Source organism: Empidonax traillii, unplaced genomic scaffold (assembly GCF_003031625.1).
Source record: "Empidonax traillii isolate 1590-97213 ecotype Southwest subspecies unplaced genomic scaffold, ASM303162v1 scaffold56:size2478089, whole genome shotgun sequence".
Lineage (NCBI taxonomy): Eukaryota > Metazoa > Chordata > Aves > Passeriformes > Tyrannidae > Empidonax > Empidonax traillii.
This window is the reverse complement of record NW_020955249.1, coordinates 841,431-868,367: the sequence shown is the minus strand read 5'-3', so window position 1 is coordinate 868,367 and position 26,937 is coordinate 841,431. Positions and strand designations below refer to the sequence as shown.

The window sequence follows — 26,937 nt, the reverse complement described above, 5'->3', positions numbered from 1 at the left end:
CTGACTTTGTCCAGAGAACATCCTGGTATTATGGTTGACAGTGAAGATATTTTTTCTCCCCAAAGAGAAACTTAGTTACTGTTCCAGTGAAATAGCCACTTCACTTTATGTTTTTAATAAATTGTGTCCCTGAAAGCATGTCTGACTTCAAAGCACTTTTCTCAGGCCTTTAATTCCTCTTGAGCTTCTCCCCTTGACCCTCACCCAAGTTTTTAACAACCTTTCTGAACAGTGGAAAACAGAATTGTTTGAAGTTGCCATTAGCCACTGCACTAGTGCCAAGTCCCAGGGTAATGTAACCTCTCTGATCCTGCTCCAGAGCCATCTTACACCCCTTGGAGGTGGAGCACTACATTGACCCCTCATGGTACCCATTTGCCTAATGGGGGTAAATTTCTATCATGAAGGTACCTATCAAGAAAGAGTATAGTAAGCACTCTGTTATCTTTGTTCTTATCCATGATACATAAGCAAATTAATGAGTTTCTGCTTTTTAAGTAGTATCACAGAATCATAGAATATAGTGTCAAAACATTTACTGAAATCAGCTGGCTGCTGTTGATTAACTAAGTGGGTTACCTTGTCATAAAAGTAAATCATTGCTGTTCACAAGCAAAGATGAAGGAATGCATCTTTCTTAGTCAGCTCCCATAGTACCATGAAGTTGTCATCCAGGTTTTTTAGGAGTCTTCTGGACCTGCTTGTACCAGCTGTGGGGTATTCATTCCTATAGTATATTAGCATATCTCAGCACCATGTCTGTCAATGACTTACTGCTCATTTGTTCCCTGTTCAGCCCATTAGGCTGAGGTGCTTGAGGCAGAAGGGTCACTGTAGCCAGCATTGCAGAGGGAGAGCATCCCTCTCACAGCTCCTCAATCCCCATGGCTGGGTGCTGGTTTAGAGCAGGTCAGGTGGGAACAGACATGAAGCCTTGAGCTCACACCTCTCTGCACAGGGGGAAGTCCTCTGGCAGCCTTGACAACCTCCTCAAAGCTCACAGATGAGACTCTGCTTCATCATTCTGTAATGCTGCTCTCCCCTCCTCATTCCTGGCAAATTTGTCAGGGTTGTGACAATAAAGTTGGGGAAGAATGGGGAAATCAGAACAATCTCTAATGCAATGAGAGGAATAAAGATCAAGAGCGTACTTCTTGCAGTCTCTCTATTGTATTCAGTCAGCGTGTTTCTGGAGCCCTGTGCAAGTAAGATTTGAGCATAATTTCCAATTAGGTATCTGGGTCATGTTTGACACGCTCTTGGTTCAGCATTGACGTTTCTGCGCTCCTACTTAGCTCTAAATTTGCCAGCTGTTTTCCTTAAATAATTCCACTTTCCACTAAAGGATTGTGCATCTTATGTAATTACACCCACAGTAGTGTGAGGGCAGTCATAGGGACACAGAGGTAGAAATAGCTCAGTGGTTTACACCAGCCTTGGCATTCCTTAATTGAATAATTAAAATTTGGATTCCCACCTCTGCTCTGACATGCTTCTTTAGCTCTGCTGAGCTCTCATTCTTAATATCTAGACTCTGTCAATTTAGGCACAGCTCTGGAAACAGCTGTCCTCTGTGCCACTGAGTCCTCTAGTCCTTGCCTGTCAACTATTTAATCCAGAAATGTCAAGATTAAATTCCCTTTCATTATTTCTCTTCAGTGGTCAAAGGATTTCTTACCAGTTGGGATAGAGTCAGGGATGAGATGCATAAGTTTTCTTCAAAATTGTCTCAGGCTATGAAGCATTTGCTGAAACCAGGGTTCACATTATGTGAGCTGAAATAGTAGCAGCACTATAGGAGCAGATTTTGAGAGCACTGGAAAAGTCTCTCTGGGGTGTAGGAAAAAACTTTGCACGTGAGGTGTCAGGCTGGAGGCTTATCCGTCTGAGACTACTGTTGTTAAAGTAGGGTTTGTTCTATTAGGGTCCATGGTGTTGAAATAAAGATCTTAAAAAAAGATGTCTTGTTTTTCACCACCCACTCCTCTTTCCTGGGATTCCAGGGCTAGTCTGTTCTTAGAAAAGGCAGTGCCCATTTTAGGGACAGTTTATTTGAGATTTGCATCTGTGTATTGCAGTAGGTACCTTACTAGCACATTTTTTAAAATGCTCATCTTTTAAAATGAAGAAATCCTGATGCTCCTCCTCCTAGTTCACCCTTTAGTCCCTCTCACTGTTGGTAGATTCTACATAGCCTCACCCACTGTGGTTTGCTTCAAGCCCACAATCATTTCATTCTGTGCTTGGTACCAGTAACCATCAGCACCTTCTGATGTTCTCCCCCCAGCTTCGCACTTTCCTGTCTACTTCTTATGCTTGGAGCAGCCTCTCGCAGCCTGCATACCAGGTACATTAATGATTATTAAAGGAATGCTTTCAGAAAGCTTTTGCATATTTCAAGTGCCTTTCATTTTTTGGGAATGAAAGCTCATATTAACCACCCTTACACAGCAATGAAGAAGTTAAGACAAGCAGCTGAGCTCCTTGCTGTGGTTTCCTGTGGACTTTGCGTCTTACATTGCTAAACCGTGCAGTCTGACAGCACCCTTCTGAGGTTTTAATATAACCATTCCCAAAAGTGACTTGCCTGATGTTAGGCATGAAGGATGTCGCTTAGGTGACCGTGGAGACCTAGATACAAGACCATCCCTTTTGCTGCTATCATGGGTGGTGGAGTCATGGCAAGCAGGATGCTGACAGAAGCCACAGTACCAATACAGCCCAGATGATGAAAGGATCAGGAGCAATCCTGCTGAGAAGGACTTAGGGGGTGCTGGTGGATGAGAGGCTGGACAGGAGCTGTCAGTGTGCATTGGCAGCCCAGAAAGCCAAACATGTCCTGGGCTGCAGCAAAAGCAGTGTAGCCAGAGTCGAAGGAGGGAATTCTGCCCGTCTGCTCTGGTGAGAACCCACCTGGAGTTCTGCATCCAGCTCTGGGATCCCCAGTACAGGAAGGACATCGACCTGTTGGAGCGACTTCAGAGAAGGGCCACAGAGCTGATTAGAGGGATGGAGCACCTCTCCTATGAGGAAAGACTGAGAGAACTGGGATTGTTCAGCCTGGAAAAGAGAAAGCTTTGGGGTAACCTAATTGTGGCCTTGCAGAGCCTGAAGGGAGCCTATAAGAAAGGTGGAGATAGACTATTTACAAGAGTGTGGGGTGACAGGACAGTGGGGAATGGCTTCAAACTGAGAGTAGGTTTAGATCATATATCAGGGAAAAATCCTTTACTGTGAGCGTGGTGAGGCAACTGGAACAGGTTGACCAGAGAAGCTGTGGATGTCCAGTCCCTGGAGGTGTTTAAGGCCAGGCTGGATGGAGCTCTGAGCATCCTGGTCTAGTGAAGGGTGTCCCTGCCCATGGTAGGGACACTGGAACTATAGTATCTTCAAGGTCCCTTCCAACCCAAGCCATTCTGTGATTCAATTGAAATAGTCCACATTTCTCAGGGATTACAGCAGATGTGCTCTAATGTGTGGCAAGACAGCACAAAGGAAATGGGGGCTTGGGGGTATGTGAGGAGAGGCTGAAAAGCTGTCATGATTGTGATGGTCATCTGCAATTGTATATTTTCACTTTTGGCTAACAGTGATTGTTAATATGGACCTGGAGGTTTGCCCTGCAAAACAGAAGGGGTATCCTTTGCAGATGATACCTAGAGAGTTGATTAATATGCTGCCACAGTGAGAGGTAAAGCCCGCAGATGCTTTGCATCATATTTGCATGGGTCTGTTGAGCCACCTTCCTGGCTTTACTAAATTAAAGGAAAGTAGCATCTGCTCTTCGGCTGTGTCACTTGACAGTACCTGATAAGCTTGACTGGGCCTGAACTTGTCAGCCTCTCTATGCTGAGGGAAGGAGGCAGTCACTCACAGTTCATCCCATCTTGTCCCATTGCATAGCAAATTTGACATGAACTTATCTCTTTTTTTCTTTTTTTTTTTTCTTTTTTTTTTCCTTTTTTTTTTTTCTTCTTTTTGTTCTTGATCTTTTTAGATCAAGCTTTTGGTGCTGTTAAAAATTGTAATTTCATGGTATATTTTGGTGGCACGGAATACTATGCAACCTGTTCTCTATAAATAATCTGAGGTGCCAGAGAGGGCTGTAGAAGTGATGATAATTTGCAATGCCATTGTTTTGAGTGAGAACTTGCTGAAGGGCCTTTGGAGTCTAGAGGGGCTGCACTGTATGTGTTTAGAGGATTTGCTGCAGGTGCTTTATTTTGAGGTGGATTTCTACAGAACAGTTGTGAGAGAGACTCTGCAGGATCTCTGCTGGTGTTGGGATACAAGTTTTCTGAAAGGGTAATTTCCAGCGAAGCTAGGCTACTGTGGGTATCCACACATGCAGCTGCCCTCGGATCCACTGTGCTGAAGACGATACCTTTGCAAGCTCCCTGCTGACGTGGGAAGGAACAGAAGATAAGGCATGTGATTTTCAGGTGTGTTCTTTCCCTCCTTCTTCTGCCTTTTTCTTCGTAACCTGCAGCTGCTGAAGGCAGTGGTCTCACCTACTGAGACATGAGTATACAGAAGATTTCTCTGAAGCAACACTCTTAGCTAACATGGAGCAAGTTACAGGTGTGAACTGCAAAGGCAGGCTCTAAGGGGTGTAGTGAGAATGCCCACTTTGTGTTAAACCAATGGCCACCACAACCTTCTGGCTGTGGATCCTATAGCAGATACCAAGGATAGTATACAAGAGCTGAACTAATGTTTAGCAATACTGTGGAGGTAAAAATTCCTCAGTCTCAAGCTAAGAGGGACAGGGTGGGGGACATACTCAGATGTTTTGCTATTCCATTTTGATTTGATTGTGTTTGCATTCATCAGAAATGTAAAACAAATGGTTTTTACCTCCCAGTAAAGATAAAAAAGCCTTCTAGGAAATAGTTTGGAATATGGTTATAATATTTCCAGCATTTTACATTGCCATACACAAAATCCTGCTAATATACACGTAATGTACTTTTTAGGTTGTGGATGATAGACACAAAGGGGTACTGTCATAGACATGGATTTTGTTGTTTGACAGGAAGAATTTTTAAGTTAACATGTAGATGTTTCAAGCAGTCCTTTGCTCCTGACTAATGCAGCAAGTGATAATGGGACTAGATGAACAGTGTAGGTCACTTTTAAATGAAATATTCCATTGTATTTTAGTCAAGTAACCATCCCAGCTAGTTAGTTGAAAAGGCTGGCTAAGAACATGCTTTTGTACTGCTAGCATGAGGGAGAACCAACTGCTTTGTCCAGGAAGACCCTGCACTGATTACCTTTAACACCCAGGACATCTCACCCTTACTGTCTAGGCATGTTTGAAGTGTTCATTTTTCTCTGCAGTTCAAGGAAGAGATTCACCCTTCCTTATCCCATCACATCCCACCTGAGCATGCTCAACTTGTTACTATCCTTGTTTGCCATTTGACATCACTCTTGATTTCTCTTTTTTTTCTCTGGGCTGTGCTTAAGTCACATAAATGGCTTTAGCGTTTTATGCTTGTTTAGGATCATGCTGAATGGTGGCATTTTGATGCAAAACATATGTGGATTTTAAATTTTGGATTTATAGATATAGTTGGAATGTAAAAAAAAAAACCCCAAAAAATCCACCAAGTGTGTGGTTTACAGTTAATCAAATCCTACAGTGTGATTTGTCCATTTAATGTTGCATTATTTAGTACTTTCATGAAAGAAATTATCCAATTACTCTTAATGACAGTTTTAATATGTATCATCAGTCATTTTAGAAGAAATCTTTGCAGTACTGGAATTCACTGATATGAATTACATAGCTATTTATTTTACTGTGTATGAATTAAAATGTTTGCACATTGTAGATTTTTTTTAAAATGTATAATTGTACATATGAAACCATAACTAAAGAAAAAAATATGTCCAGCTTTTCCCAGAAATCTTAATCTGATTTATAAAATTCTGACTGCTGAATTGTAAAGCAAAAAGAAATAACCTGATGAGTTACAGAATTTATTCTGGGCCTATATGACAGCTCAAGAAAGAGATGAATGTTTGAAAACAAGTGCAATATCTGTGTAGCTAAGTGAAACAATATCTGTGTAGCTAAGTGAAACATTTGAAGCACCTTTGAAAAAGTAAGCCTGGCATTAAAAAGTGGCTCAGGTGGCTCAACTATCATGTCAGTACATCTTATTGAAAGCTGGTTGGATGTAGGCTCCCGAGTGCCTTTGAGTTCTGAAAACAGAACAAAGGACTCTTTTTGGAAGTTGTGGCCAGCTTTTTTTTTGTTTTGTTTTGTTTTGTTTTGTTTTAATACAGAAAGGTTGTCTGTAGGACAGCTTTTTGTTGTGTTGGTATTTTGTCTGGGGTTGACATCCTTTGCAGTCAAAAGATGTAACAAATCTGTCTAGGGGTAATTCTCAAAAGCCATGCTTATTAGCCTGCCATGGCAAAGTTATAATCGAAGGGAAATGTCCATGTCTTTGTGTATTCAAGGAGGCAAAGGGCTGCAAACATCGAGAGAGAGGGAACAGCGACGCAGGCAAGGTGGTGTACTTGTCTTGCCCTCAGAATTACTATGTTAGAATACAAAATTACAGACAACATACAAATACCCAATAATTTAGATTCATAAAAGGGAGTGTTCTAAACCAGCATAAACATATAATTACTTCAAAATAGGTTTAAGACAAAAATGAGCATGTAATAACCAGATGATAAAATTGGAGAGATCTTAACGGGAAAAACAAAACATCTGAGTGTATTTGCCATAAACGTGTGGTCCTGGGGTGAAAGTGCAACATAAGCAGAAGATAAATAAGACATTTCCCTCCTCAGCCTTTGCACGCCTGTTCTCAGATATAACCTAATGGTGTGACCTGTTGTATTTTGCTGTTATATTATAATTCTTCGTCTTGATTGCTTGGCACCTTTTCTTCTTGCTTCTTTTGGTAACCTGTGAGTGACTTCAGTGGAGAGGCATCCCTCTGTCTCCCTTTGTCTCCCGGGGCGTGGAGAGGACAGTCCCTGATCCTTTCCGCCAGGCGTCTGTGCTCGCTGTTCTTACCTGCAAAATCAGTTACATATTAGGATGATGAGCCGCTCCTGAGCAAGGGTTGTGCGCTCCATCTGGTTTTCCAGCGGCCTCACCTCCCACTTCAGTCCCCGCTGCGCCGGCGGCGGGCGGGTTTTGGGGCACGTACTTGAGCGCCGGGCACACGCCCGTCTGCGGCCCCGACCCTGGCGCTGCCTCCCATTCCGTGGGCAACACCACCACCTCCCGGCCGCCTGCCCGCCCGGCCCCTGCCGCTGCCCGGCCCCGCGGGCTCCGTCAAAGAGAGATGCGGCGAGAGCTCAGCCTCCCGAGTGTCTCAGGGAGGTTTGGGGCAGGAAGGAGGGAGGATGGACCAAAGGTGAAACGAGGGAAGGAGCGATATGCATTTTAAATGAGAATGTGATCTGAAAGTATTGGAAGAATATTTCTAATACCAGGGAAGGTTTGTTTTCATTGTAATACGCATTGATTTTGCCATAAAATCCAGGTGGTGTGGTCCGGGTTCTGTAGTCGGTGCCGGAAACTTTGTAAGTTTGGTTTCCAGCAGATGTGGTCACACCTGTACAACAGCCTCTGCCTTCCGTCGCTGCTCCTTGAGGCGGAGCTGTCGCTGTCACCCGTGTCACTCAGCTCCCCGCACGACCGGTGCCGTCTGTGCTCGCCCAGCGCCCCCTGGCGGGGCCCCGGGGACATTGCAGCGTAAACCTGAACGGCTGTTCAAGGCTTTAAACACACGAGTCCTGTGAGCACCAGTGACATGTATTTGCTTTTATTTTATTTTTCATTTTAATATTTAAGGGAAGGGTGGGGTTTTTTAAAGAGTATTTACATTGTTCTAGTTTCTACAGTCACTTGTGAAACTATTCTCTGAAGATATTTTAAGACCCCTCTCCCAGAACTTCTGATGAATTAAAATGCTGACTAAGACCTTACAGAACACAGTGTTGCTGGCTTGAAAAAAAAGCTTTTGCTTTACTTAGAGAGGATTTTGAATTTGGAAACTATTTGGAAACTGTTTGGAAACTAACAGCAGTGGAATCTCTTTTACTGCATTACAAGGCTGTTTTTTGCAAATCTGCTCAGGCAAACTGTTTCTCCTGAGAAATGCTGTAAGGTCCAAGGTTATTCCTGCCACACTCGCCAGGGCATGGCTGAATTCAGAGCGCACAAAACATCTGGTGTTCCCAGTGGTATATTTCTAGAGAGCAAAACCAGTCTGGGTTTGTGTAGAGTCAGCACAGACGTTGAAAACTTTCTGTTGTGACTTGTGGAATTTCCAGAAAGAAGCAAATTAAACTGCTGAGTCTCAGACCGAGGTTGTTGGATGGAAGTAGGCAAGCAGCAACACTGTCTGGTTTGTCTCATTGTTGCCAGGTCTTGTATCACGAAGCTCTCTGAAACAAAAGAGCTGCTTTGAACAAGGCTGATCCCCACTGCACAGTGACTTCATGAAGGCTGTGCTGTATAAAGGCTGTGCTTTGTGCTTCTGCTTGGGTAGCAACCAAATACACAGCCTTACCTGCTCTGGGCCTGTCCCATTTTCAGAACCTGTTGCTATCAGAAATCATTGCTTCTTTGAAGCAACCCATCAACTTTTCCAAGTCCAAACCTATACTTACATTGAAAGGAGTTATCAAATTCTTGGAGGAAAAAAAAAATAGAAAAAGAAAGGAAGGAAAATATTTTATTACATTCCGTCTTATTTTGAAAACAAAAATCGTTTCTAAAATTCATAGAGATATATTTTTCAGTTCTAAGCTACGTAGTGTTTTGACATTAGAGTAAATTATTTAAATTGAATGGTACCAGTTCAATGCAGCCTTCAGAGGTTATTTGGTAAAATAAACTGGATGGATTTACCAGACAGGAATTGTAATTTTAAAATACAGGTATTTAAGAGATGATTTATTTAAGATTATTGTTATTTTTACTACTTCTATTATTATGTGCATCTCTGTGAAACCAATCATATGTAAGAAAGAGCAAATAATTTACCTACTTTGAACTTGTTAATTATGACTAACAGATTTGTGCACTTCGATTGTTTCAGTGTTGTCATTAAATTGTTCTACACATTTAAAATTCCCACTGTTACATATCTCTGCACAAATTTGGAATGCAGGAACAAGCTGTTGCCAGCAAAAGCAGTTGCTCCTTGCCAGTACAAGTATACCTTTAACATATGGCTTAAGGAGCCCTGTTTAAAACACTGCCTCTAGTGTTAGTGCCAATACTGTCTCTATGTTTTGCGTGGCACTACGTAAATTGTCAGCAATTGGTATATGGTTGTAATTCATCTGACATTACCCTTCACTAAAAGAAATTATATGTGCAACCTTAATCCTGCAGGAGAATTGTCCCTGATTGACTGCTGCACCAGTATAGAGCTCTAGTGAAGCCAACTGCACTCCAGGGCAAGCCAGCATTATAGATGATTGAAAGACCTTGCAGGGGAAGGGGTATGAAATACTGTACAATACTGAGTGTTTCATTTTAAGGACAACGAACTCCTGGAGGGAAAAAAGCTGCAGATGTTGGGTCATTTAATTTTGCAGGTAGTGTGACTATTACTGCATCAGTGTAAACATTGTGTATGGTTCTCAATCTTTCCTGAAGAGTAAGGGGAAAAAAGTAGCTATGTGTCAGGGTGAAGTTGGTTTCTTAGACATTTTGGTGATGTTAACTATCCTTATCTGTTTTAGAGATCACAGATGATAATGCTGCTGCAATTAACATGGAAGTGTATGATCTTGGGAAAGAGAGATCTGTTATGGCCAGAGCTCTTTGGGAGGTTTAAAAATTGACTTCTGCTAACAGAATTACTGTGGAAAATCGTAGGAATCCAGTGTAGGTGAGGACTACAATGCCAGATCACCTAGTAAATAAATATCGTGCCAAAATCATTAAAATGCTGCAGCTTTCAGAGCACTTTGCGGTCCTGCACAACTCAGTGACATTTACACCTTTGCAGGGAAACTGTTTTAACACTGGTGAGGGAAAGGAGGACCTTGATGTGACGGCCTTTGAAACTCAGTTTGTGAATGAGGGCATGGTGTGAAGTGACCTGATAGTTGCATGCTGAAATATACCAGTCACCTTCTACATTTTATCAATTTTCTTGTTTCATGGAGAAGAAAATTTGCTATTAAAATTATTAATATGTGATTGAAATGACAGAAATACTGCTTTTCATTTAAAGGCTGTGCACATGAATTGAGTAGCAGTAAAAATGTTTCAGCCCTAACAAGATCTGACACAGGAATCTTCAAAAGCCCCAATTCCAGCAGTGCTCAGAGTTGCTTCCTTTGCTGTTTTGTTGCCAAATCATTTTGACAATGTGAGGAACAGTGCCTAAACACTACTGTATGGCGGCAAGCCAAACTGCTGAGCTATATCAGCCGCTTCAGTAGTCTGAGTAATGCAAAGGCAGAACACCCTGAAAAGCAACTGTAAATTTATGATCGATAGTTGGTGTAGAGGTGCATCTCGAGACATCCTGAGTTCTTAGCGATTTGTAAAAGGTGGTAATTTGTGATGCTACTACAAAATGCTGTTACTAGTGCTGCTGGGTACTGCAAGGTACCATTTTCCTGCCTCTTGTATGCCTCTATAAGGTCTTGCAAGGCAAGGTGCTTATCTTCTGTGGGTGTTATAGGAGGAACAGGTATGGGTTTGAATGACACGAAGTGTGGAACTGGCAATTTTTTTTTGTTTTGTGGTTTCTTCCCATACTTGTCGTAACAGCAGTTTGATGTGGGTTGTATTTGAGGAGAGAATAAGATTTGGGCACAGGTCACACAGTATTTCTCTAATATACAGCAGGCCAAATTCTAGACAAATGAAGCACCAGCAAGGAGGATTGCACTGGGGTTATAGTATATTCTGGGTTCTGGAGGGTTTATCAGCATGTTTGTTGATGCCAGGCCTGTCTCTAGACAACACAGACACGATGGCATCTGAGGTTTTCCAAGGCAGGTGAGGAATATTTAGCACAAGTAAATCAGTGTGGCTGCCCCTGTGACCAAGCTGCTGCTTGGTGTCTCTCGGTGTGAGCAAAGGCCAGTGCGTAAGCAGTCAAAGGCACTAAGTGTCGGGTGTGAGGGCTGGAATGATGTGACACGGCTCTGTTGAAGTGTAGTGAGAACAACACTGAGGCTGGCGTAGCAGCAAACGCTTTATAGCAGTGCAGGTCAACTGGAAAAAGACCTTTTGCTGGTATCGCTTTTTTTCCAGTTGAGGACCTGGTTTAAGCTGTCCTGGCAGACCTCTTTCACTGGGATTAACTGTGCATCCATTAAGAGGTTTGCTAACTCAGCCTAATACCACTGTGTAGAGCAATCAGTTTAGATCCAGGGCTTTCAGACAGTGGTATCCTTCTGCTCCTCAGCACTGGCTGCCTGCTTTTAGGTGTTGGTGATGGGAGGGTATTGCAAGCCAGAAACCTGTCTTTGGGCATGTCCGCTGTGACTTTCTCTCATTCCTTGTAAAGCCATCGGAACTATTTTCAGATGGGCACTGTTGTAAGGAAATGAGTCTGGCTGTGGTATCTCTGAGATCTTAAGATCCAATTTCTCTTTGTTACCAGGGTAAATTAGCCCACACAGAGCTCTGTGCTGTCATGTCATTTCTTGATTCCTGCCTAGTGAAAATCTCTCTCTGTGGAGGGCACATGGGCTTTGGTTGACTGGCCAATACGATGGCAAAAGTCCTTCCAAATAGTGGTTCAGAAAGAGATATTAACAGGGTGGAAGTACACAGGAATTTTGATTTTGCATTTCTAAATCTTCGTCTTTCAAATTTATTATCTGTTTCTATTTAAAATGCAGACAGGAGAGATTGTATGTGTGTGTGTGTTACATGTAAAATATATGTTGGAGACAAAGATCAAATTTACACTGCAGTGCTGGTGGTTAAATTACAAATTTGTAGGCTGTTACTTTGCAGGTGATTTCAAAGTGTATTAGCTCTTGGTTGCTAAAAATTTTGATTCAGTTCTTAGAGCACACAAGCAGCTCTGTGATGGTGGTTTGTTGCCCTTTGCCTGGTCCCGTTCCCTGAGCTGACTCCCTCAGCTGCTCATCTTCTCTCCCCACCATGACTACAAGAGCCTTTGGCATTTTCTGTCTCCTTGAAAGGTTGTCTTCTGTCACTTTTCCAATACCTCAAATGTCTATCAACACCTTGCAGGGCAGCCACGAGTCTGGGTCATGACTTCCTGTTGCGAGAGAATTTATTAGTAGGCTTGGTGTTAATTTTGCTTCAGGAACTAGAACATGCACAAGCCAAACATCAGAGTTGTTAATTTTAATAGACTTCGGATAAATCTGTGATCAGATTATCATATGGGTTTGTTTACACAGAGATGGACACTCGTTTATTAATAACTGACATTGTTCTCTGCAAAAAGGCAAAGGATCAGAGATTTTGAAACTCTTAAATTTACAAATTTACAAATATTCCATCCTTTTTGTTGTTTTATCATCCTGGAATGTCCACGGGCGACTTAGCTCCATATGCTCTTTTCCACCTTCCCACCAAGCATGGTTCTTACTTCACACAAAGTAATAAGTTTACAATTTTTTTTTTTTACAAGAAAAGTAAATTGTAAATTCAAGCTCTCAAAAGTTACAATGAACAAAAGACTCCTTAGAAAGTTTAGCTTCTTTGATCAAAAAGGGGTAACACTCCTGCTGCTAATGGTTGTTAATATTTCACAAACAAGATCTAAAGTGAGCAAAACATAAAGGAAAACTGCTCTTGCTAGAAGCTCTGAGCTGTTGTAGCTTTGATGATGCTCCTTAAGCTGTTGTAGCTTTGATGATGCTCCTTGCTGACACTGAGTGGTGCAATTACCACATGCTGATGGAGGAGAGCTACAATTACCACATTTTCTGAGTCAACTGCTGAGATATTTTTTTAGTTGGCATTGGTATTTATTTATGTGCTCATTGTAGGTAAATTTTATAAAGTGCTTCCCCAATACTTGTAACAGACTACCAGAGAGAGACATAGATATTGTGCTTTTTTTCCCCAACCATAAAATCGTTACTTTGCATTAAATCCCTCCTGTGAGCAGTAGTCTATACTTCCAACTTAGCTGAAATCACTGTGGGAGTCGATGGGGAGCTCTGTGTAAGAAAAATTGTAGTACGGAGTGCTGGAGGCCTTGAGAAATTTTGTATGAAATCGTTTTGCCCATTATCATGGGTGATGTTCATTTGTTTATTTTCGCAAGTGCAGTGGTAAAAGTGGGGATAATTAACCTTTTTGCCCTAGATTTACCAAGGACTCAGAGCTGTTTGGGGAAGGACCCAAACACATTATTTTCGTTAAATACTGTGATTGCTGTGATTGGCAGCATAAAAAGCAGCTGAAGTGTCTGCTCATACACCTATGAATGTATTCTTATGTCATTTCAACTGCTTGTGAATTTTTTTCTCCTGTCTTTCTTTTCTGTTAGAAATATTTAAAGATTGCTCTGAGTTCAGGAGCAAATTGTTTGGAAAATTTGGTGCTAAAACGGGTTCTTCTATTTTCAAGAATGAAGTGACAGGACATATTTTCAGCTCTTCATCCAAAGACTGTCTGGACCCTGAGTTTGGAAATGACTGACAACAGAGACCAGGCACGTAGCTTGTTTGCCCATGGAATGTGTCATAATCTGTATAGAAAAGGTCTAAAATGGAGCTGAACAGTTCAAATTTTCAGGTTGTGTTTTGGAAAAAAAACAATAAAAAACAAGAAAACAAAAAACCCCCAACCCCAGTCAGACCACAAAAAACCCCTCACCTGCCATGGAAAAGTATTTGCTACTTTCTTTAAAATCATTAAAATATGTTCAGAAAATATTAGTTAGAGTAACACTGGAAAAAAGACAGGAAATGATCAAGCAATCTTATGTCTCCTTCTGCAGACATGTATTTATGACAAATTCTTTCATGTTATGATTGGATGGTATCTTTAAATTTTTTAAGACCTTGCTTTCTTCAGCGTTAGTATTTGTCACTGCAGTGTGAGGCTGTGAGCAACCTGACATCCAGAGTATCCCACCTCACCAGCTGTAGTGACTGGATGGCCTTAGTTTATCAATCCAGTGATCAGGCCTCTGATGCCACAGCTGACCACATGAGGCGTCCCATGTCAAAAATTCTCATGGAGCTCCACAAGTCAGTGCTTGTCAGTTCTGTCAGGACACAGAAAGAAAAAAAAAAAAAGGCAGTTATCTTATCAGGCATAAAAAGAAATGTAAGAATGCACACGTTTGCTGAAGTTTCAGAAATATTCTTGTATTTTTTTGTCTATATACATATGCATGTATATATACAGGTGTATGCCTTGTCAGGGACACGCTTAGTACATTGGATGACAAGTACACGTGGTGGTTCTGGCTCCTTGCTCAGAGCCAGAGGTACAGTCTCCACTCTGGGCAGCATATCTTTAGAAATTGCTGGAGGAGGGCATGTAGTTCTGTCTGCCTTTGCCATTTCACACAGCACGTGGAAGATGCATTTTCTGGAAAAGGTAGAACAACATGAGTTGAATAGACAAGCTACCAAATACAGAGCTGGTGACTCACCTCACCAACTGCATCTTTCCAATGGCCTCACACCTTATGAACTTTTTTTAATTTATCTTTCAATGACTGACCACTCATTTGTCATGTCGACAGGCAGTGGCCACCTGAGGACACTAGCTACTGTTATGGAGTCACTGAGACTGAAGAGAAAATGGAGAAAACAGCAAAAAATACAAGACTGCTAGTCTGTCTCTAAACGCATAGCTGGATAAATGGTCATTCTGATTCTGTTTGTGCATGAAAATACAGCTATTCTGTTGGTATTAAGCTCCTTGATCTATTTCAGCTTCGAAGAAGAGCTTAAGGCAAAAAGATATGTTTCATTATATGTGAGAAGGAAATAGGCTGTTGACTATTCTTGAACTGAGCATTCTGACTCAGAGGAAATGTAGATGTATAGAGAGGAGCACAGAGGAGATGGAAGCCATTCCTCTACCTGAATCCAGCAATACTTCCAATCATGACAATACACCCAACTATTTGTTTTCAGAAGATTTCAAATGCCCTGTTAGTGTATAGTGGAAACATGTCAAAGTCAAAGGTTTCCCTTGGGTGTCCTATGAAAGAGCTTGAGAAATGTGAAATCTGAGAAACAGAATATTTTTTTGGGGGGAAGGTGAGTAATGTAAGGACTGTCCATTGGGCTTTTAACCTACAGGATAGCTTAAAATTATGTTTTCTGGAAAGCTTACAGATCAATGTATTTGTATCTTGGTCTGACAGAACAGTCTTGTAAAGGAATCACTCAAGTCTTCACCATGTCTTACAGGGATAAATCTGAATTTTCTCATTTGATGAAGAGCATAAGTAGTATTTCTAAGTGGGCAAAAGTAGGTTTCAGTGGTAGAAACTTCCACAAGCAGAGGCAGAGCCAATGTGTAAGGGTAACCCTAAGAACTGGAGGTGTTATGGGAGATGACAGTAAAGAGTTTTCATTATGATTGAATATTAATTAGTGACATGGCTATTAATGATGACAGTAATTAACAGAGGAAGGAAAGACTTGTCATTGTCCCAAGGGTGAGTAATCAGTCTTGGCAGGTGATAAATAATGGTTCAGCAAACTCAGCAGAAAGATAATCTGTCTGCCTCAGGACAACTGGAGAACAGCTATAACATCTTCCAGGCTCTTGGCAACATTCAGGAATGACTTCATGTTTTTAACAGAGACAAATTAAAATTCCTGATCTTAAGTGCTGCTTGTATTCTGGAGTGGCTGATCACAGGAGTCCTGTTTGAGTACCTTCAGCTTACTTGCCCCTTTAAACTCTTCTTAATGGGCAAGAAAGACTGGGGGACCAGCTTTCAGTGTTACTTGAATTTTATATTGTAGTGTGATGGAAATTGAATAGGTTCCTGAAAAGTGGCCTAGGGCTGGGGACATGATCATTCTGTGTAAAAATGGAGTGGGACTTAATCCTGCATTAAGTATTCCTATACATCTGGAAAGGGATCATGGAATATGTACTTCACCTCCCTTGAGCAAATCAATGTAACACTCCAAATGTTTTTCAGGTATCAGCTGTCACATCACTTGGCAATATAATGCCTAAGAGATCACTACAAGCCTGTAACCTGAGACCAAAATCAGAAGAAACAGTGGCCTTTTTTTTTTGGGGGGGGGGGGGGATGAACTGAAAATCCAGGAAAGATTCCAGTTTCACTTGAACCAAGACAGTATTTTATGAGGTTTTGTTTTGATTCTAACAATACAGAAGCACTTCAGTTTGAGTCCTCTTGAATTAGTTTTCTAACCACAACTGCTGTGTTCTGCCTTTAAATAGTTTTGTTTTGTAAAAGGTGAAAGGGAACATTCATGTTTATTAAATAGAATATTTTATTAACAAACTTGTCAAAACAGCATTTACTGGCTCTGAACATATTCCCCATATGTTATTCAGTTAGCAGTGTTCAATAGATATGTTCTCATTTAGCAGATAGTTTTGGACCCCTCATACCTATTTTTCTGAATAAATTTGTTGTTCATGAAAAAATGATATGACCTCAGGATGCATCTGGCAAGGTGATTTCCGTAGAGACAAGGCAGTGCTGGCACCATTGCCAGAAGAGGCATTGGTTAGTGTTCTGCAGCTCTGGTGACCCCAGTGCAAAGAAATGGATTTAAATTTGAAAAGTTGCTGAATGGGAAAGTAGAGGGGGACACCATACTGAGAGGATATTAGAAGAGTTTGGTTGGTTTAGTGAAATAGAGGTAGGGAGACAAAAGTGTCAGCCCACTGTAGAAACATTCAGGAGAAACTGTCAAGGAAGAAGAATAATTCTTTTCCTTCAGTGATAATGCAGGTATGATATAAAATGCATATAAATTGCACATTAGCAAACTTAGACTCTGAAGTTACAAGAACAGTTCAATCTATAAAAATATTTAATAAAAAAAATCTTCTGGAATAACTTTCCAAATAGTATAGTGGCAACTACAATTGCTCTTAGGTGGAGTTAGAAGGTGTGGAGAATGACCATATTGCTAAGAATACAAGCTTGGTAGGTTGGTCCTTTAGTATCTGTTCATTGTTCATCTTCAAGACAGACTGAGACAACGCCCAGCTGCTGCTTCTTGCTCACATCTGTTTGCCCAGTACTTAAATGAAATCAGATGCTTCTCTTACCATCAGGAGCTCTGCTGATTGTCTGCAGGGAACAGTCAGGTTGTTTTCACTGCCTTGCGTGGGGGTTGGGGGAGGTCAGATCCATATCCTGCTTGCTGCTGAAGCCCGACTGAAGAGAGTTTACTGGTGTTCCTTGTAGTGTTATGGGTCTACTTATATTGTCAGGGGAGTGGGAACTGCTATCCCATTCTGTTTGTAGTAGAGTCCATATTTTGGGGGGAATTTTACCTGTGTGGGAGAATCAGTCAGACCTGCAAATAATTGCAGAGACCTGGGCCACTAGCAGTGCCTGTTGTGTCTCTCTGTGGCACATTGTAATTGTGACTCCTGGCCTTTACTGTATTTAGGTTTGTTGAGGCCATAGGGTAGTCCTGTCCACGTCTGAGCTCAGAAGTGCTCCATGCAAATAAGTTCCTCTGGGATTTATTTAGTAAGCCTGAACCATAGCAAGTTTGCAGACAACTCAAAACTGGGAGGAGCTGTTGACTCTCTTGAAGGCAGGCGAGGCCCTTGACAAATTAGAGGGCTTACCATTCACCAACCATATTTAGTTCAATCAAGGGAAAGTGCTAGATTCTGCACCTGGGATGGGGCAACCCTGGGTGTACATACAGTCAGGGGAATGAGGTGCTGGAAAGCAGTGCCATGGAAAGGGACTTGGGGGTCCTGGTTAATGGCAAGTTGAATATCAATCAGCAGTGCCCTGGCAGCCAGGAGGGTCAGCCGTGTCCTGGGGAGACATCAGGCAAAGCATTGCCAGCTGAGTGAGGGAAGGGATTGTCCCACTCTGCTCTGCACTGGGGCAGCCTCACCTTGAATATTGCGTGCAGTTTTAAGCACCACAATGTAAGAAGGATGCAAAGCTCTTAGAGAGCATCCACAGAGGGACAACAAAGATGGTGAAGAGCTTTGGGGGGAAACCATATGAGGAGTGGCTGTAGTCACTTGGTCTGCTCAGCCTGGAGAAGAGGAGACTGAGGGAAGACCTCATTGCAGTCTAAAACTTCCTCATGAGGGGAATCAGAGGGGCAGGCACTGATCTCTTTTCTGTGGTGACCAATGACAGGACCCTGTGCTCTTGGTGTTTAATGCTTTCTTCTTTGTTTGTTTGTTTGTTTGTTAAGGTTCTGATATTGTGCAGTGGCTTATGAAGAACCTCAGCATTGAGGATACAGGTAAGGTGACCACAGTTGAGGAGGAGCAGGTACTCCATCTATATTGTGTGTGCTATTAGACAATAATTATTATTTTGCTGCAGTATATAATACCAGTAAAACAACACAGTTGATTTAAGCATTGCAGAGAAGGAAGAGGGAAAGAGTTAAGACTCAACATCTTAATTAGTCTACATTGCAGCACAGAGAAATCCCATTGTAGGAGTTTTAGCTTGTCTGTGAAACTATTGCTACCTTGGGAAGACTGATTGATTTTAAGTTTGTTCCCAGACTTAGAAAGGAAGTTAGTGTATGTGTGTGGTTAAGCAGGCAAATGCAGTAGCAGGTTTTCATGGTGAGAAGAAAGGGAATCATGACTGACAGGACAGACTGGCCAAAGATGACACGGACACCATCATGGGATCAGGTGACAGCCTCCAATCTATTGCAGTAGATAGGTAAATCAACGGATAGATAAACGGATAATCAGCCATAAAGAGTGATCAGTGCATGGACACAGTCCAAATAGTTACTCTTCAGAGAAACCAAAATAATTTTGGCACAGTTATGAGCTATTGAGAAAAGAGGGAAAGCAGATCCAGAAGTTTCTTTTTCTTTTCAGGAAAGGGAAAAAAATCCAGAATGTCACCTAGCAGTTTTTTTGCTGCCTTGTGAAAGAGACAGAGAGTGTTGTATCATCCAGCAGGGCATACCTATCAACACATTCCTTCTCATGAGTCCTGTCAGGTCCCAAAAATGAATTTCAGCTGCAAACAATAGGTTTATTATCTACCTGAGCAGCTGATTGTATTTTTCAGTTCTGAGAAAGTTGATGAAGCTTTTGACAGCTGGCATTGGTTGAAAAATTTGGTTGAAAATCTGTGCAGCTGTGCCTCTGTGCTGGTGAAGTTTGCCCTGGCAGCACTAGGAAATGTACTCCCCTTTGCCTCTGCACCATTTTTTCTCTAACAAGTGGCAATGCTACAGTGTCAGGATGTGTTGTTATGAATAAATATCCTGCTAATGACCTGATGTTGCAGGTGTTTGTTGGATTTGGTAGAGGCAAGGGAGGTTCCCTGATGGAACAGGCTTCTTGTCAGCTGTCACCTGTGGTGGATAATGTGCTTTGAAATTAATTTCATGTTCTAGAGCTGAACTAGTGTGTGACATTTTGTGAACACAAAACGAGCAGGTTAAACTTTTGAGTGGTGCTTCATCTGTATTGTAAAGCTGAATTCTGCACTCCTGCTTTGCATGGTTTGGTTGGAAGTAGTAAGGATGGGGTGCAGGTGCAGAGAGGCATGTGGGCACCAGATTTCACAAGTCATCACCAGAGCTGCTGTTGGAAGCAGAGAAATGTGCAGTGCACATCTTCCTGACATCCCTATGGTTTTTCTCTCTTTCACAGGGGAAGCAATACACTTGGGAAGTCTCATCGCTGCACAAGGTTATGTCTTTCCAATCTCAGACCATGTCCTTACCCTGAAAGATGATGGAACATTCTATCGTTTTCAGGTTGGTGAGCCCTCTGACTCCCTTGTGGCCCCTTCCACTGTCCCTGAGGTAATTCAGCTGAAATCACCCACCCTTTATTCCTGAGCAGCCACTAGGTCGATTGAGCCTATCTTGGTACAGGCCTTAGGAAGTTATGAAGTCTTTTCAGAAAGATCTGCTTTAGAATCCCAAATTACACTCTTTTACTTTCTTACCTACAGTTTTTACATAAATTAATGGGTTTGTCCTGTGCTTATTTTTGATATGTTATTTCAGGGCTATTGTACTCAGATTTTAACTAAGCCAGGAGAAAGAAAATGATTTTCAGGCTCTAACTCTGGCACAGAATTAAGTAGCCATTCTTCTGTGCAAAATAGACTAGAGCAAATTAGGAGTTGGACATCCAAGCTTTGGCACAGCAGAAAATTCAAAGTCTTACCCTCTCTTGCTTGCAGATTGGTGTGGGAGGGGGCGAGCTTCAGGCTTTGGCTCTTTTACAAAAGATGTGTAACCTTGGCAGTCACCTAAACTGGGACATCTGTGTCCCTCAGTGTCCCTGTGCCTCCAGATGTGCTGAATTTTTAAAGCATCCTGTGCTTGAGTTCTATGCCCTGTCCAAAGTCTGCCACTGTCAGCTTCTTAGATAACTGAGTGCTTGTGCTGCAACAACTCCTTTTGGACAGATTGTATAACTGTAGAAGAAGTGGTAAGTCCAAACCTGGAGTCCTACTGCCTAATCCTGCTGTCTGAATTTGTTTTTCTGTTACATGATCTCAGACAGATCCCTTATCTTTCCTGTGACCTCTTTTCTGTTCACCCTGCTGTTCTTCCTTTACATTTTTTTTCCTCCTTTTTAGCTTTTATTTGAAAAGCTGGTCCTGCACTTTGCATCTGATGTTGCTGCTGCTTGTTCTCACTGTCCTGCTAATGTGGTATTGTGTTATCATATGTGACAAATATCATGGTGAACCAAGAAGCCCAGGAGATCACAGACTTCCTCTTATCTCACCCCGCCTTCTGGTTACCACACATCATTCAGACACATATTTTTCATTACAATTCCTTTCCTTTTAGGAAAGTCCTGCTTTCCTGTTGTGTAAGATGTGACAGAAGCAGGGGCAATACTGATTGCCCATTTAGCTGTATTTTTCTCTTTCATAAAAGGATGACACTGTAAGAAGTTTTCCTGTGCAGCTCTTAGGAGCTACATTTCAATATAATTTAATTTCCTTTTCTTGTTTTAAGTCTGTGTAAACCACATCATCAAACTGACTGCTTGTTGACTTTTTTCCTTGTCTTTTCTTACAACTTTTGCATATTCCTTGCTTGTTGTCGTTTCCTGCAACAGACCTCCTCAGATGTTTTCTGCAAAAATAACCTGATAGAATCATGTTTCCTTTCCATTACTCTTGTCTTGCTACTTTTTACCTCAACATTAGTCCCTGCTTTAACAGTAGCTTTTCATATTCTGAAGCTCATAAGATGTATATAATTGAGGAGCATTAAACCACATATTGTTTGAATACTCTGTGTTTTCTTACTGTACTTTGGTGCAAGGAATGGTCTCTGTGCTAATGACCTGTGCCCATTTGTGGCGTTACATCAGTAGTGCAAAGCAGTGTTCTGTAATTTGTGTGATCACCAGGACATTATTTTTCATTTATGTTAAATCTGAAATACAGCCACATACAGTGATATCTTGTGATTAATTGTAGCAACGGCAATAAGCAGACCTGGATAGAAAACAAAAGCAGTAAACTTAGCAGGACTTCTGCTTTTGGAATGACTTGACTCTAAACAGCTAAGTTTTGACCTCTGCCATCTGCTATAATTAAAAAGTAAATTGTTTTGTAGTCTGCCAGCCACACTGGTAGCTGCTCCAAAAAAGCAAGTGCTATGTAGCATATAGATAAGGCCATGAGGTTTGCAATGCTTTAAAAAGAAATAAAAATTCAGAATGTGAATTTCTGGGGAAAGAGAAGGTTCTTAAGGATAGAGGATAAGAGGTCCACATTGAGCTGGCAACAGTGTCTCAAGTTTCATCAGGACACTGGACATTCTCCTCAAGAGACGCTTGTATTACAGCATCTCTATCTCCCTGCAGTGAGGAACGTTAAAGGCCATACCTTTCTGGCAAAGTATCCTCACTAATACTGAGATTTGTAGCAGTGTTTTCCCCTGAGGGCAGAGACTAGGTGGTAGACTTTGTGATTCTTCTTATTGTACTTATGTTTCTCTGCATTTGAATTGCTTTTCATCTCTTAAATTATAAAAATGTTTATGTTTTTTCTTAGGCACCATACTTTTGGCCCTCAAATTGCTGGGAACCAGAAAACACAGATTACGGTGAGTATAATCATTTCACTGTAGAAAATTAGTACAGAAAGTTTGGGATGAGAAAAAAATGTCCTTAAAATAATTACTGTTTGCCATCTAAATCCTTCATCCACATAGTTGTCAGATGACAGCATTAGAGGCAGATATGTGCCCATCTCAAATACATGAATTGAAATGCTGGAGTGTCTCGAGCCCATGGAGTTGTAGCCATTGAGCTCAGTGGGGCCAGAGTTTTACCTGTCATTACCTTCATTCTCCCACAGCTCCATGCATATCAGCAGGATTTTTGGCAAGCAGAATACTGGTTCTTGGGAATCTTAAATAATACCAATATTGCTTTTGTGGGAGAGCATAACTGATCTGTAGCTGAATCTGATGTGTTCATCAATAAAATCTGGGCACTCATCTCACTGCTCAATAAACCAGTACATAACTATTGGTGACCCATAGTTAAAATAGTTAAAAGTTCTCTGATATATGACATCGGACTTATTTTTCCAGATTGTTTAAGATTAGCAGATGATAGGGTAAAGGAGAAGACTGAGCATGGTTTATGAGCTAATAAACTGCAACATGGTGTGTTAAGCATGTGAGTGCCTGCAGACAGTGATAATACATAAAGAAAATATGTCAGTATTGTTATCTTTAGCTGTCTGCATGCAGTATTGCTGTCTCTGCCAGAACTCCACTTCTTTCACAGTTAAATGATAAAATTAATTATTGTATCCTGGTGTGGCTTTGGAAGAGGAAGTGTATCCATGTGTGCAGTCATAAAACAGGAGCTTCTGGAAGTCCTTCTTTTATCTCATTACCTAAGATTGGTTTAGAATGCCTCCCTGAATAATCAGTTTGGGTTTTTTTTCCCGGGTTATAATTAATCATCATTATGGATTCTGGAAATTGTTTGCTGGGGTGAAGAAGTAGCCTGCTATGGTGTGTGTCATATGATATTTCATTTGCAGTCCTCATCTGCAGGGAAGCTAGCAGAGACTTACGTGATTATCCCAGTGAGGGAACTGCTTTGGAGAAAACATGATGCTGTTCAGTATATGCAAAATAATTTCCAGATTTTACAGTCATCATATATTGCTGTGTGAACTGTGCCAAATACGTATTCTGTAAATACCAGAATAACAATGTGAAAAGGGAAGTTCCTTTTTTCCCCCTGCAATATCAGATAAATAATTGTTTTTGCAGTCAGATTATTGTGCTGAAGTGGTATTGAGTGGAGCAGTATACCCCAAAATAAAGCCCTATATGAGCTGACCCCCAGCTGGACAAGCTTCAACTGCATTAGCTCTGAGCCCTGTAGTAACAGATTTGCATCTGTCCCAGAAACCTCTAACATATGCTTATAATCAGACTTTGCATATCAGAGGTCTGTACAGATGGAGTCTTCACAGGAATTAATCCCAAACTAGCAGTGGACCCAAATAAAACTGAAATCCCAGCAGCACTTCATACTTTTTTTTATTTGCATGTGTCCGCTTACAGGACAGGAACTAGCCTGTTAATGGCAGGTCACTGCCTGGCATGAAACAATACTGTGAAACGACTGACTCTACTTTATTTGGTGTTGTAAAGGGCTTACAGCAAAAACTGCCCTTGAGATGTATAAATATAAATGAACTGGTTGGCTCTGGTTACCGTGCATAATATTGGCTCACTGTGTGAATGTTAAAATTATAGAAATAGCATAGAATAGAATTACATGAGTAGCACTAGGCCTCTGTTGTATAGTTTAGACCTAACTATATACCCAGGGTGTGCTGTGGACCTTGTGTTTCAGCCTGTAATGCAAGTGGAGTGAGTTTAGCAGATCCAGGTGAGGCTTTCCCAGAAGGCAACCTGGGACTGGTTTGGTCTTGTGCACTGGGCTCATCTTGACTCTCAAAATCCCAAACCACATGAGTTTCAGGAGCATCTGCCTATGTTGAAATGTGACAAGGCTTCTCTTAACCATTTGAAATGTGCAGAATAAGTGGATGGAGCATATTAAAAAATGCCAGTATATACCTTTAAGGTCTGGCCCATATTTCTGTTTTCATTTCAGTGTCCTTTATTCTTATTTTTATTTTTTTCTTACAGTGGCGGAAAAGAAGTGCAGGCATATTCCCAAAGTCCTGAGAGGAACAGGTTACTAATTCTGTATCTTTTACAAGCCCCAGAAGCAACTGTGCCTTTTTTGGACATCTTGTTAGGTCCTGGCATCTGCTCTCAGCACTTTTAAATGAGATGTCCAAGATGTTTAGGGCCTCTGAGATTACTAGTGGGTGATGTTAGCTGGGTGTTCAGCCTTCTAATTCCTTGACTCATGTTGCTTTCTGATGAAACTGAACAATCTATGGACTACTTTTTTCCTTCTTTTTTTATAAGATCTAGTACTAATAATCTGTCTGTAATTGTTTTCCATTCTATTTCTCCCTTTAGCCATCTATCTTTGCAAACGGACCATGCAGAACAAAGCTAGGCTGGAGCTGGCGGATTATGAAGCCGTAGGTACACTGCTGCTAGAGTTTAAAGCTGGGGGTTGCAGGGATGGCTTTGCTTGCCAATTGAATGCTGCTATTTTGTGCTTTGGGGTCAGCCTTTACTGTGTCTTTTTCTTAGTTGACAGAATTGTGTGAAGGTTGATACAGAGACAACATCAGGAACATGATTGATGAACATCCCCAGCTTTGCAGTGTCTCAAATTAAAGCATCTGCTGTATAGCCAGCCCTCCAAGATTGGGGGAAATTACACAGAAGTTTAGCTTGGTGTCCTGTTTGTGGTTAAGAAATCCTGGTTTATACAGCAGATTTTAACACACGGAAATGATGGATTTTAAGTTGCACTATTGGCCAGTTAAATTGTTCATGACCCATCTAGTTACAAAAGTTTTCAGATATTAGACTTGGAATGTTTTCAATATGCCATGTAAAAAAAATTACTCCAGCTTATTCAGAATGTGTTCTCTGATATGAAATTATTATCAATAAAAATACCCCAAACCTCTGTGTCAGACTGTGCAGGGGGTTGGACAGAGAGGAGTGGGAAGATGGAGACAGGAGGGGCAGGGCTGTGTATTTCTTTGAATACAAGCAGTGTAACACTGAGCAGCTAAACTTTTTGTTCTATCATATTGACTTTTTTCCTGTTTACTAGCTCAACAGTGTAACAGCTGAAATTCATATTTGGAGTTTTTCATTGGAGGGTTTGTTTACAAAGCTGGTTCTAGTGGACTTCTATGGTCATATTTCTTACTGTGAAAACATATAGCATGTATTTTAAGAATGGACTTTTTCCGAAGAATGGAGTTTTTCTTTATTGCTTGCCCTCTACAATTTGGGACTTTAATGCACATAGAGAGACATACACATGCCATTTGGTTCTTTCAGTGCAGAGCATGCAAAAATTGCCACTTATCTAGTCCACCCTGGAAGTGCATCCAGAGTTCCCAAGAGATTTAATCTTGAACAGGCATAAAGGAAGGAATATAATAACCTGCATGCACTTACTTGTCCTTTTGCTGAGTTTTCTCTTCTGCATATTACTGATTTCATTATTAAAATCATTAAAATTGCTCACATCCAACCAATTAACTGTAAGTGCTCTAAAGATCTATCATAAGGCAACAAAAGGCTGTTCAGGGGTGCACATACTCCCACACACATGCAGCGAGGCTATGGCTAAGTACTTTTGCACATTGTTGCCTACTGAGAGTAGCAGTGCTCCAGTGATGGTAAATAATTAGATCTTGGCAGCCTCTCATTTTTCTTGTGAATATTGCATTGCACAATTAGAGATTACTTCTGCATTCAAACTTTGTTCTCTTAATTAGAGACATTCAGATAAGAATGGCACCGACTCTTCCTATTCATTATGGGAGCTGAAGCACATCCAGCAATGGAGATGTAAGCTAAGCACAAGTGAGAGAAACAAGCTTGCAGGAGTGAGAAGCATTTAGTACATTTAGTACACATTTTTGGAGATGCAGCATGAAGATGCTTCTCCATAGGTATCAGCAATGACCTGGAGCTTTGAAAGAGAATCTCTACAAAGCGTCTCAGGGGACATCTCATTTTAAGGTTCTGCTTGCAGCATTTATAGGAAACCCCCCACCCCCATTTATACTGGATAGAACAGGGGTCTTGATGATACGATTAAGCTTGTATAATTGCATTCAGTTTTGTTTATAATTGGTCAAACATAAGCATGATACAAATATTGCTTCAATTGGTGATGTTTCATTGGCTTCAGCATATTTACTCCAGGGAGCTCATGTGAACAAAATTTAAAACAAAATTAAAAAAAAAACAAACACCCACAAAAATTGATGTTACAGATAATTACAAGTAGTTCTTCCTTGTAGCCACAGTTAAGGAAATCATCATAGTTCAGCACAGCTGTAAATCATTTACTTAAATGTTTTCTTCCATGTGTACAAACTGGAACTGTTACATGGCTTTTGTGATAACAGGGCCAAGCTTTATGCCTTGTGTTATACAAGAGTTTAAAGTAAATAATAGGAAGATTTCTTTTTCTATTGAAATGCATGTGCCTAAGCAGTTTCTTGAAATAAAGTGTTAAGTATGAAAAGAACAACAGCAGCACTACAAGTGTTCCATTTCAGTGTAAATTTGCAATAGTTAAACCAGCTGTAATGGAGAAGAGTGTCAGGTTAATGGTTTCACAGGCCTCCTTGTTGGGGTGGGTGTGGATATGTGAACTCAGGG

At 41.1% G+C, this 26,937-nt stretch overlaps 1 protein-coding gene across 5 annotated transcripts in view; it reads left to right on the top strand.

Moving 5' to 3' along the window:
• The window catches only part of RGS6 (regulator of G protein signaling 6), a 265,220-nt gene that overhangs the window by 175,327 nt on the left and 62,956 nt on the right, over window positions 1-26,937 (top strand). For all 5 annotated transcript variants that reach the window (XM_027879655.1, XM_027879654.1, XM_027879651.1 and 2 more), the window contains exons 4-7: window positions 18,361-18,411; window positions 19,799-19,905; window positions 22,179-22,230; window positions 24,652-24,716. In XM_027879655.1, the coding sequence (XP_027735456.1) occupies window positions 18,361-18,411; window positions 19,799-19,905; window positions 22,179-22,230; window positions 24,652-24,716 (275 nt within the window). The remainder of the gene's footprint in view (window positions 1-18,360; window positions 18,412-19,798; window positions 19,906-22,178; window positions 22,231-24,651; window positions 24,717-26,937) is intronic.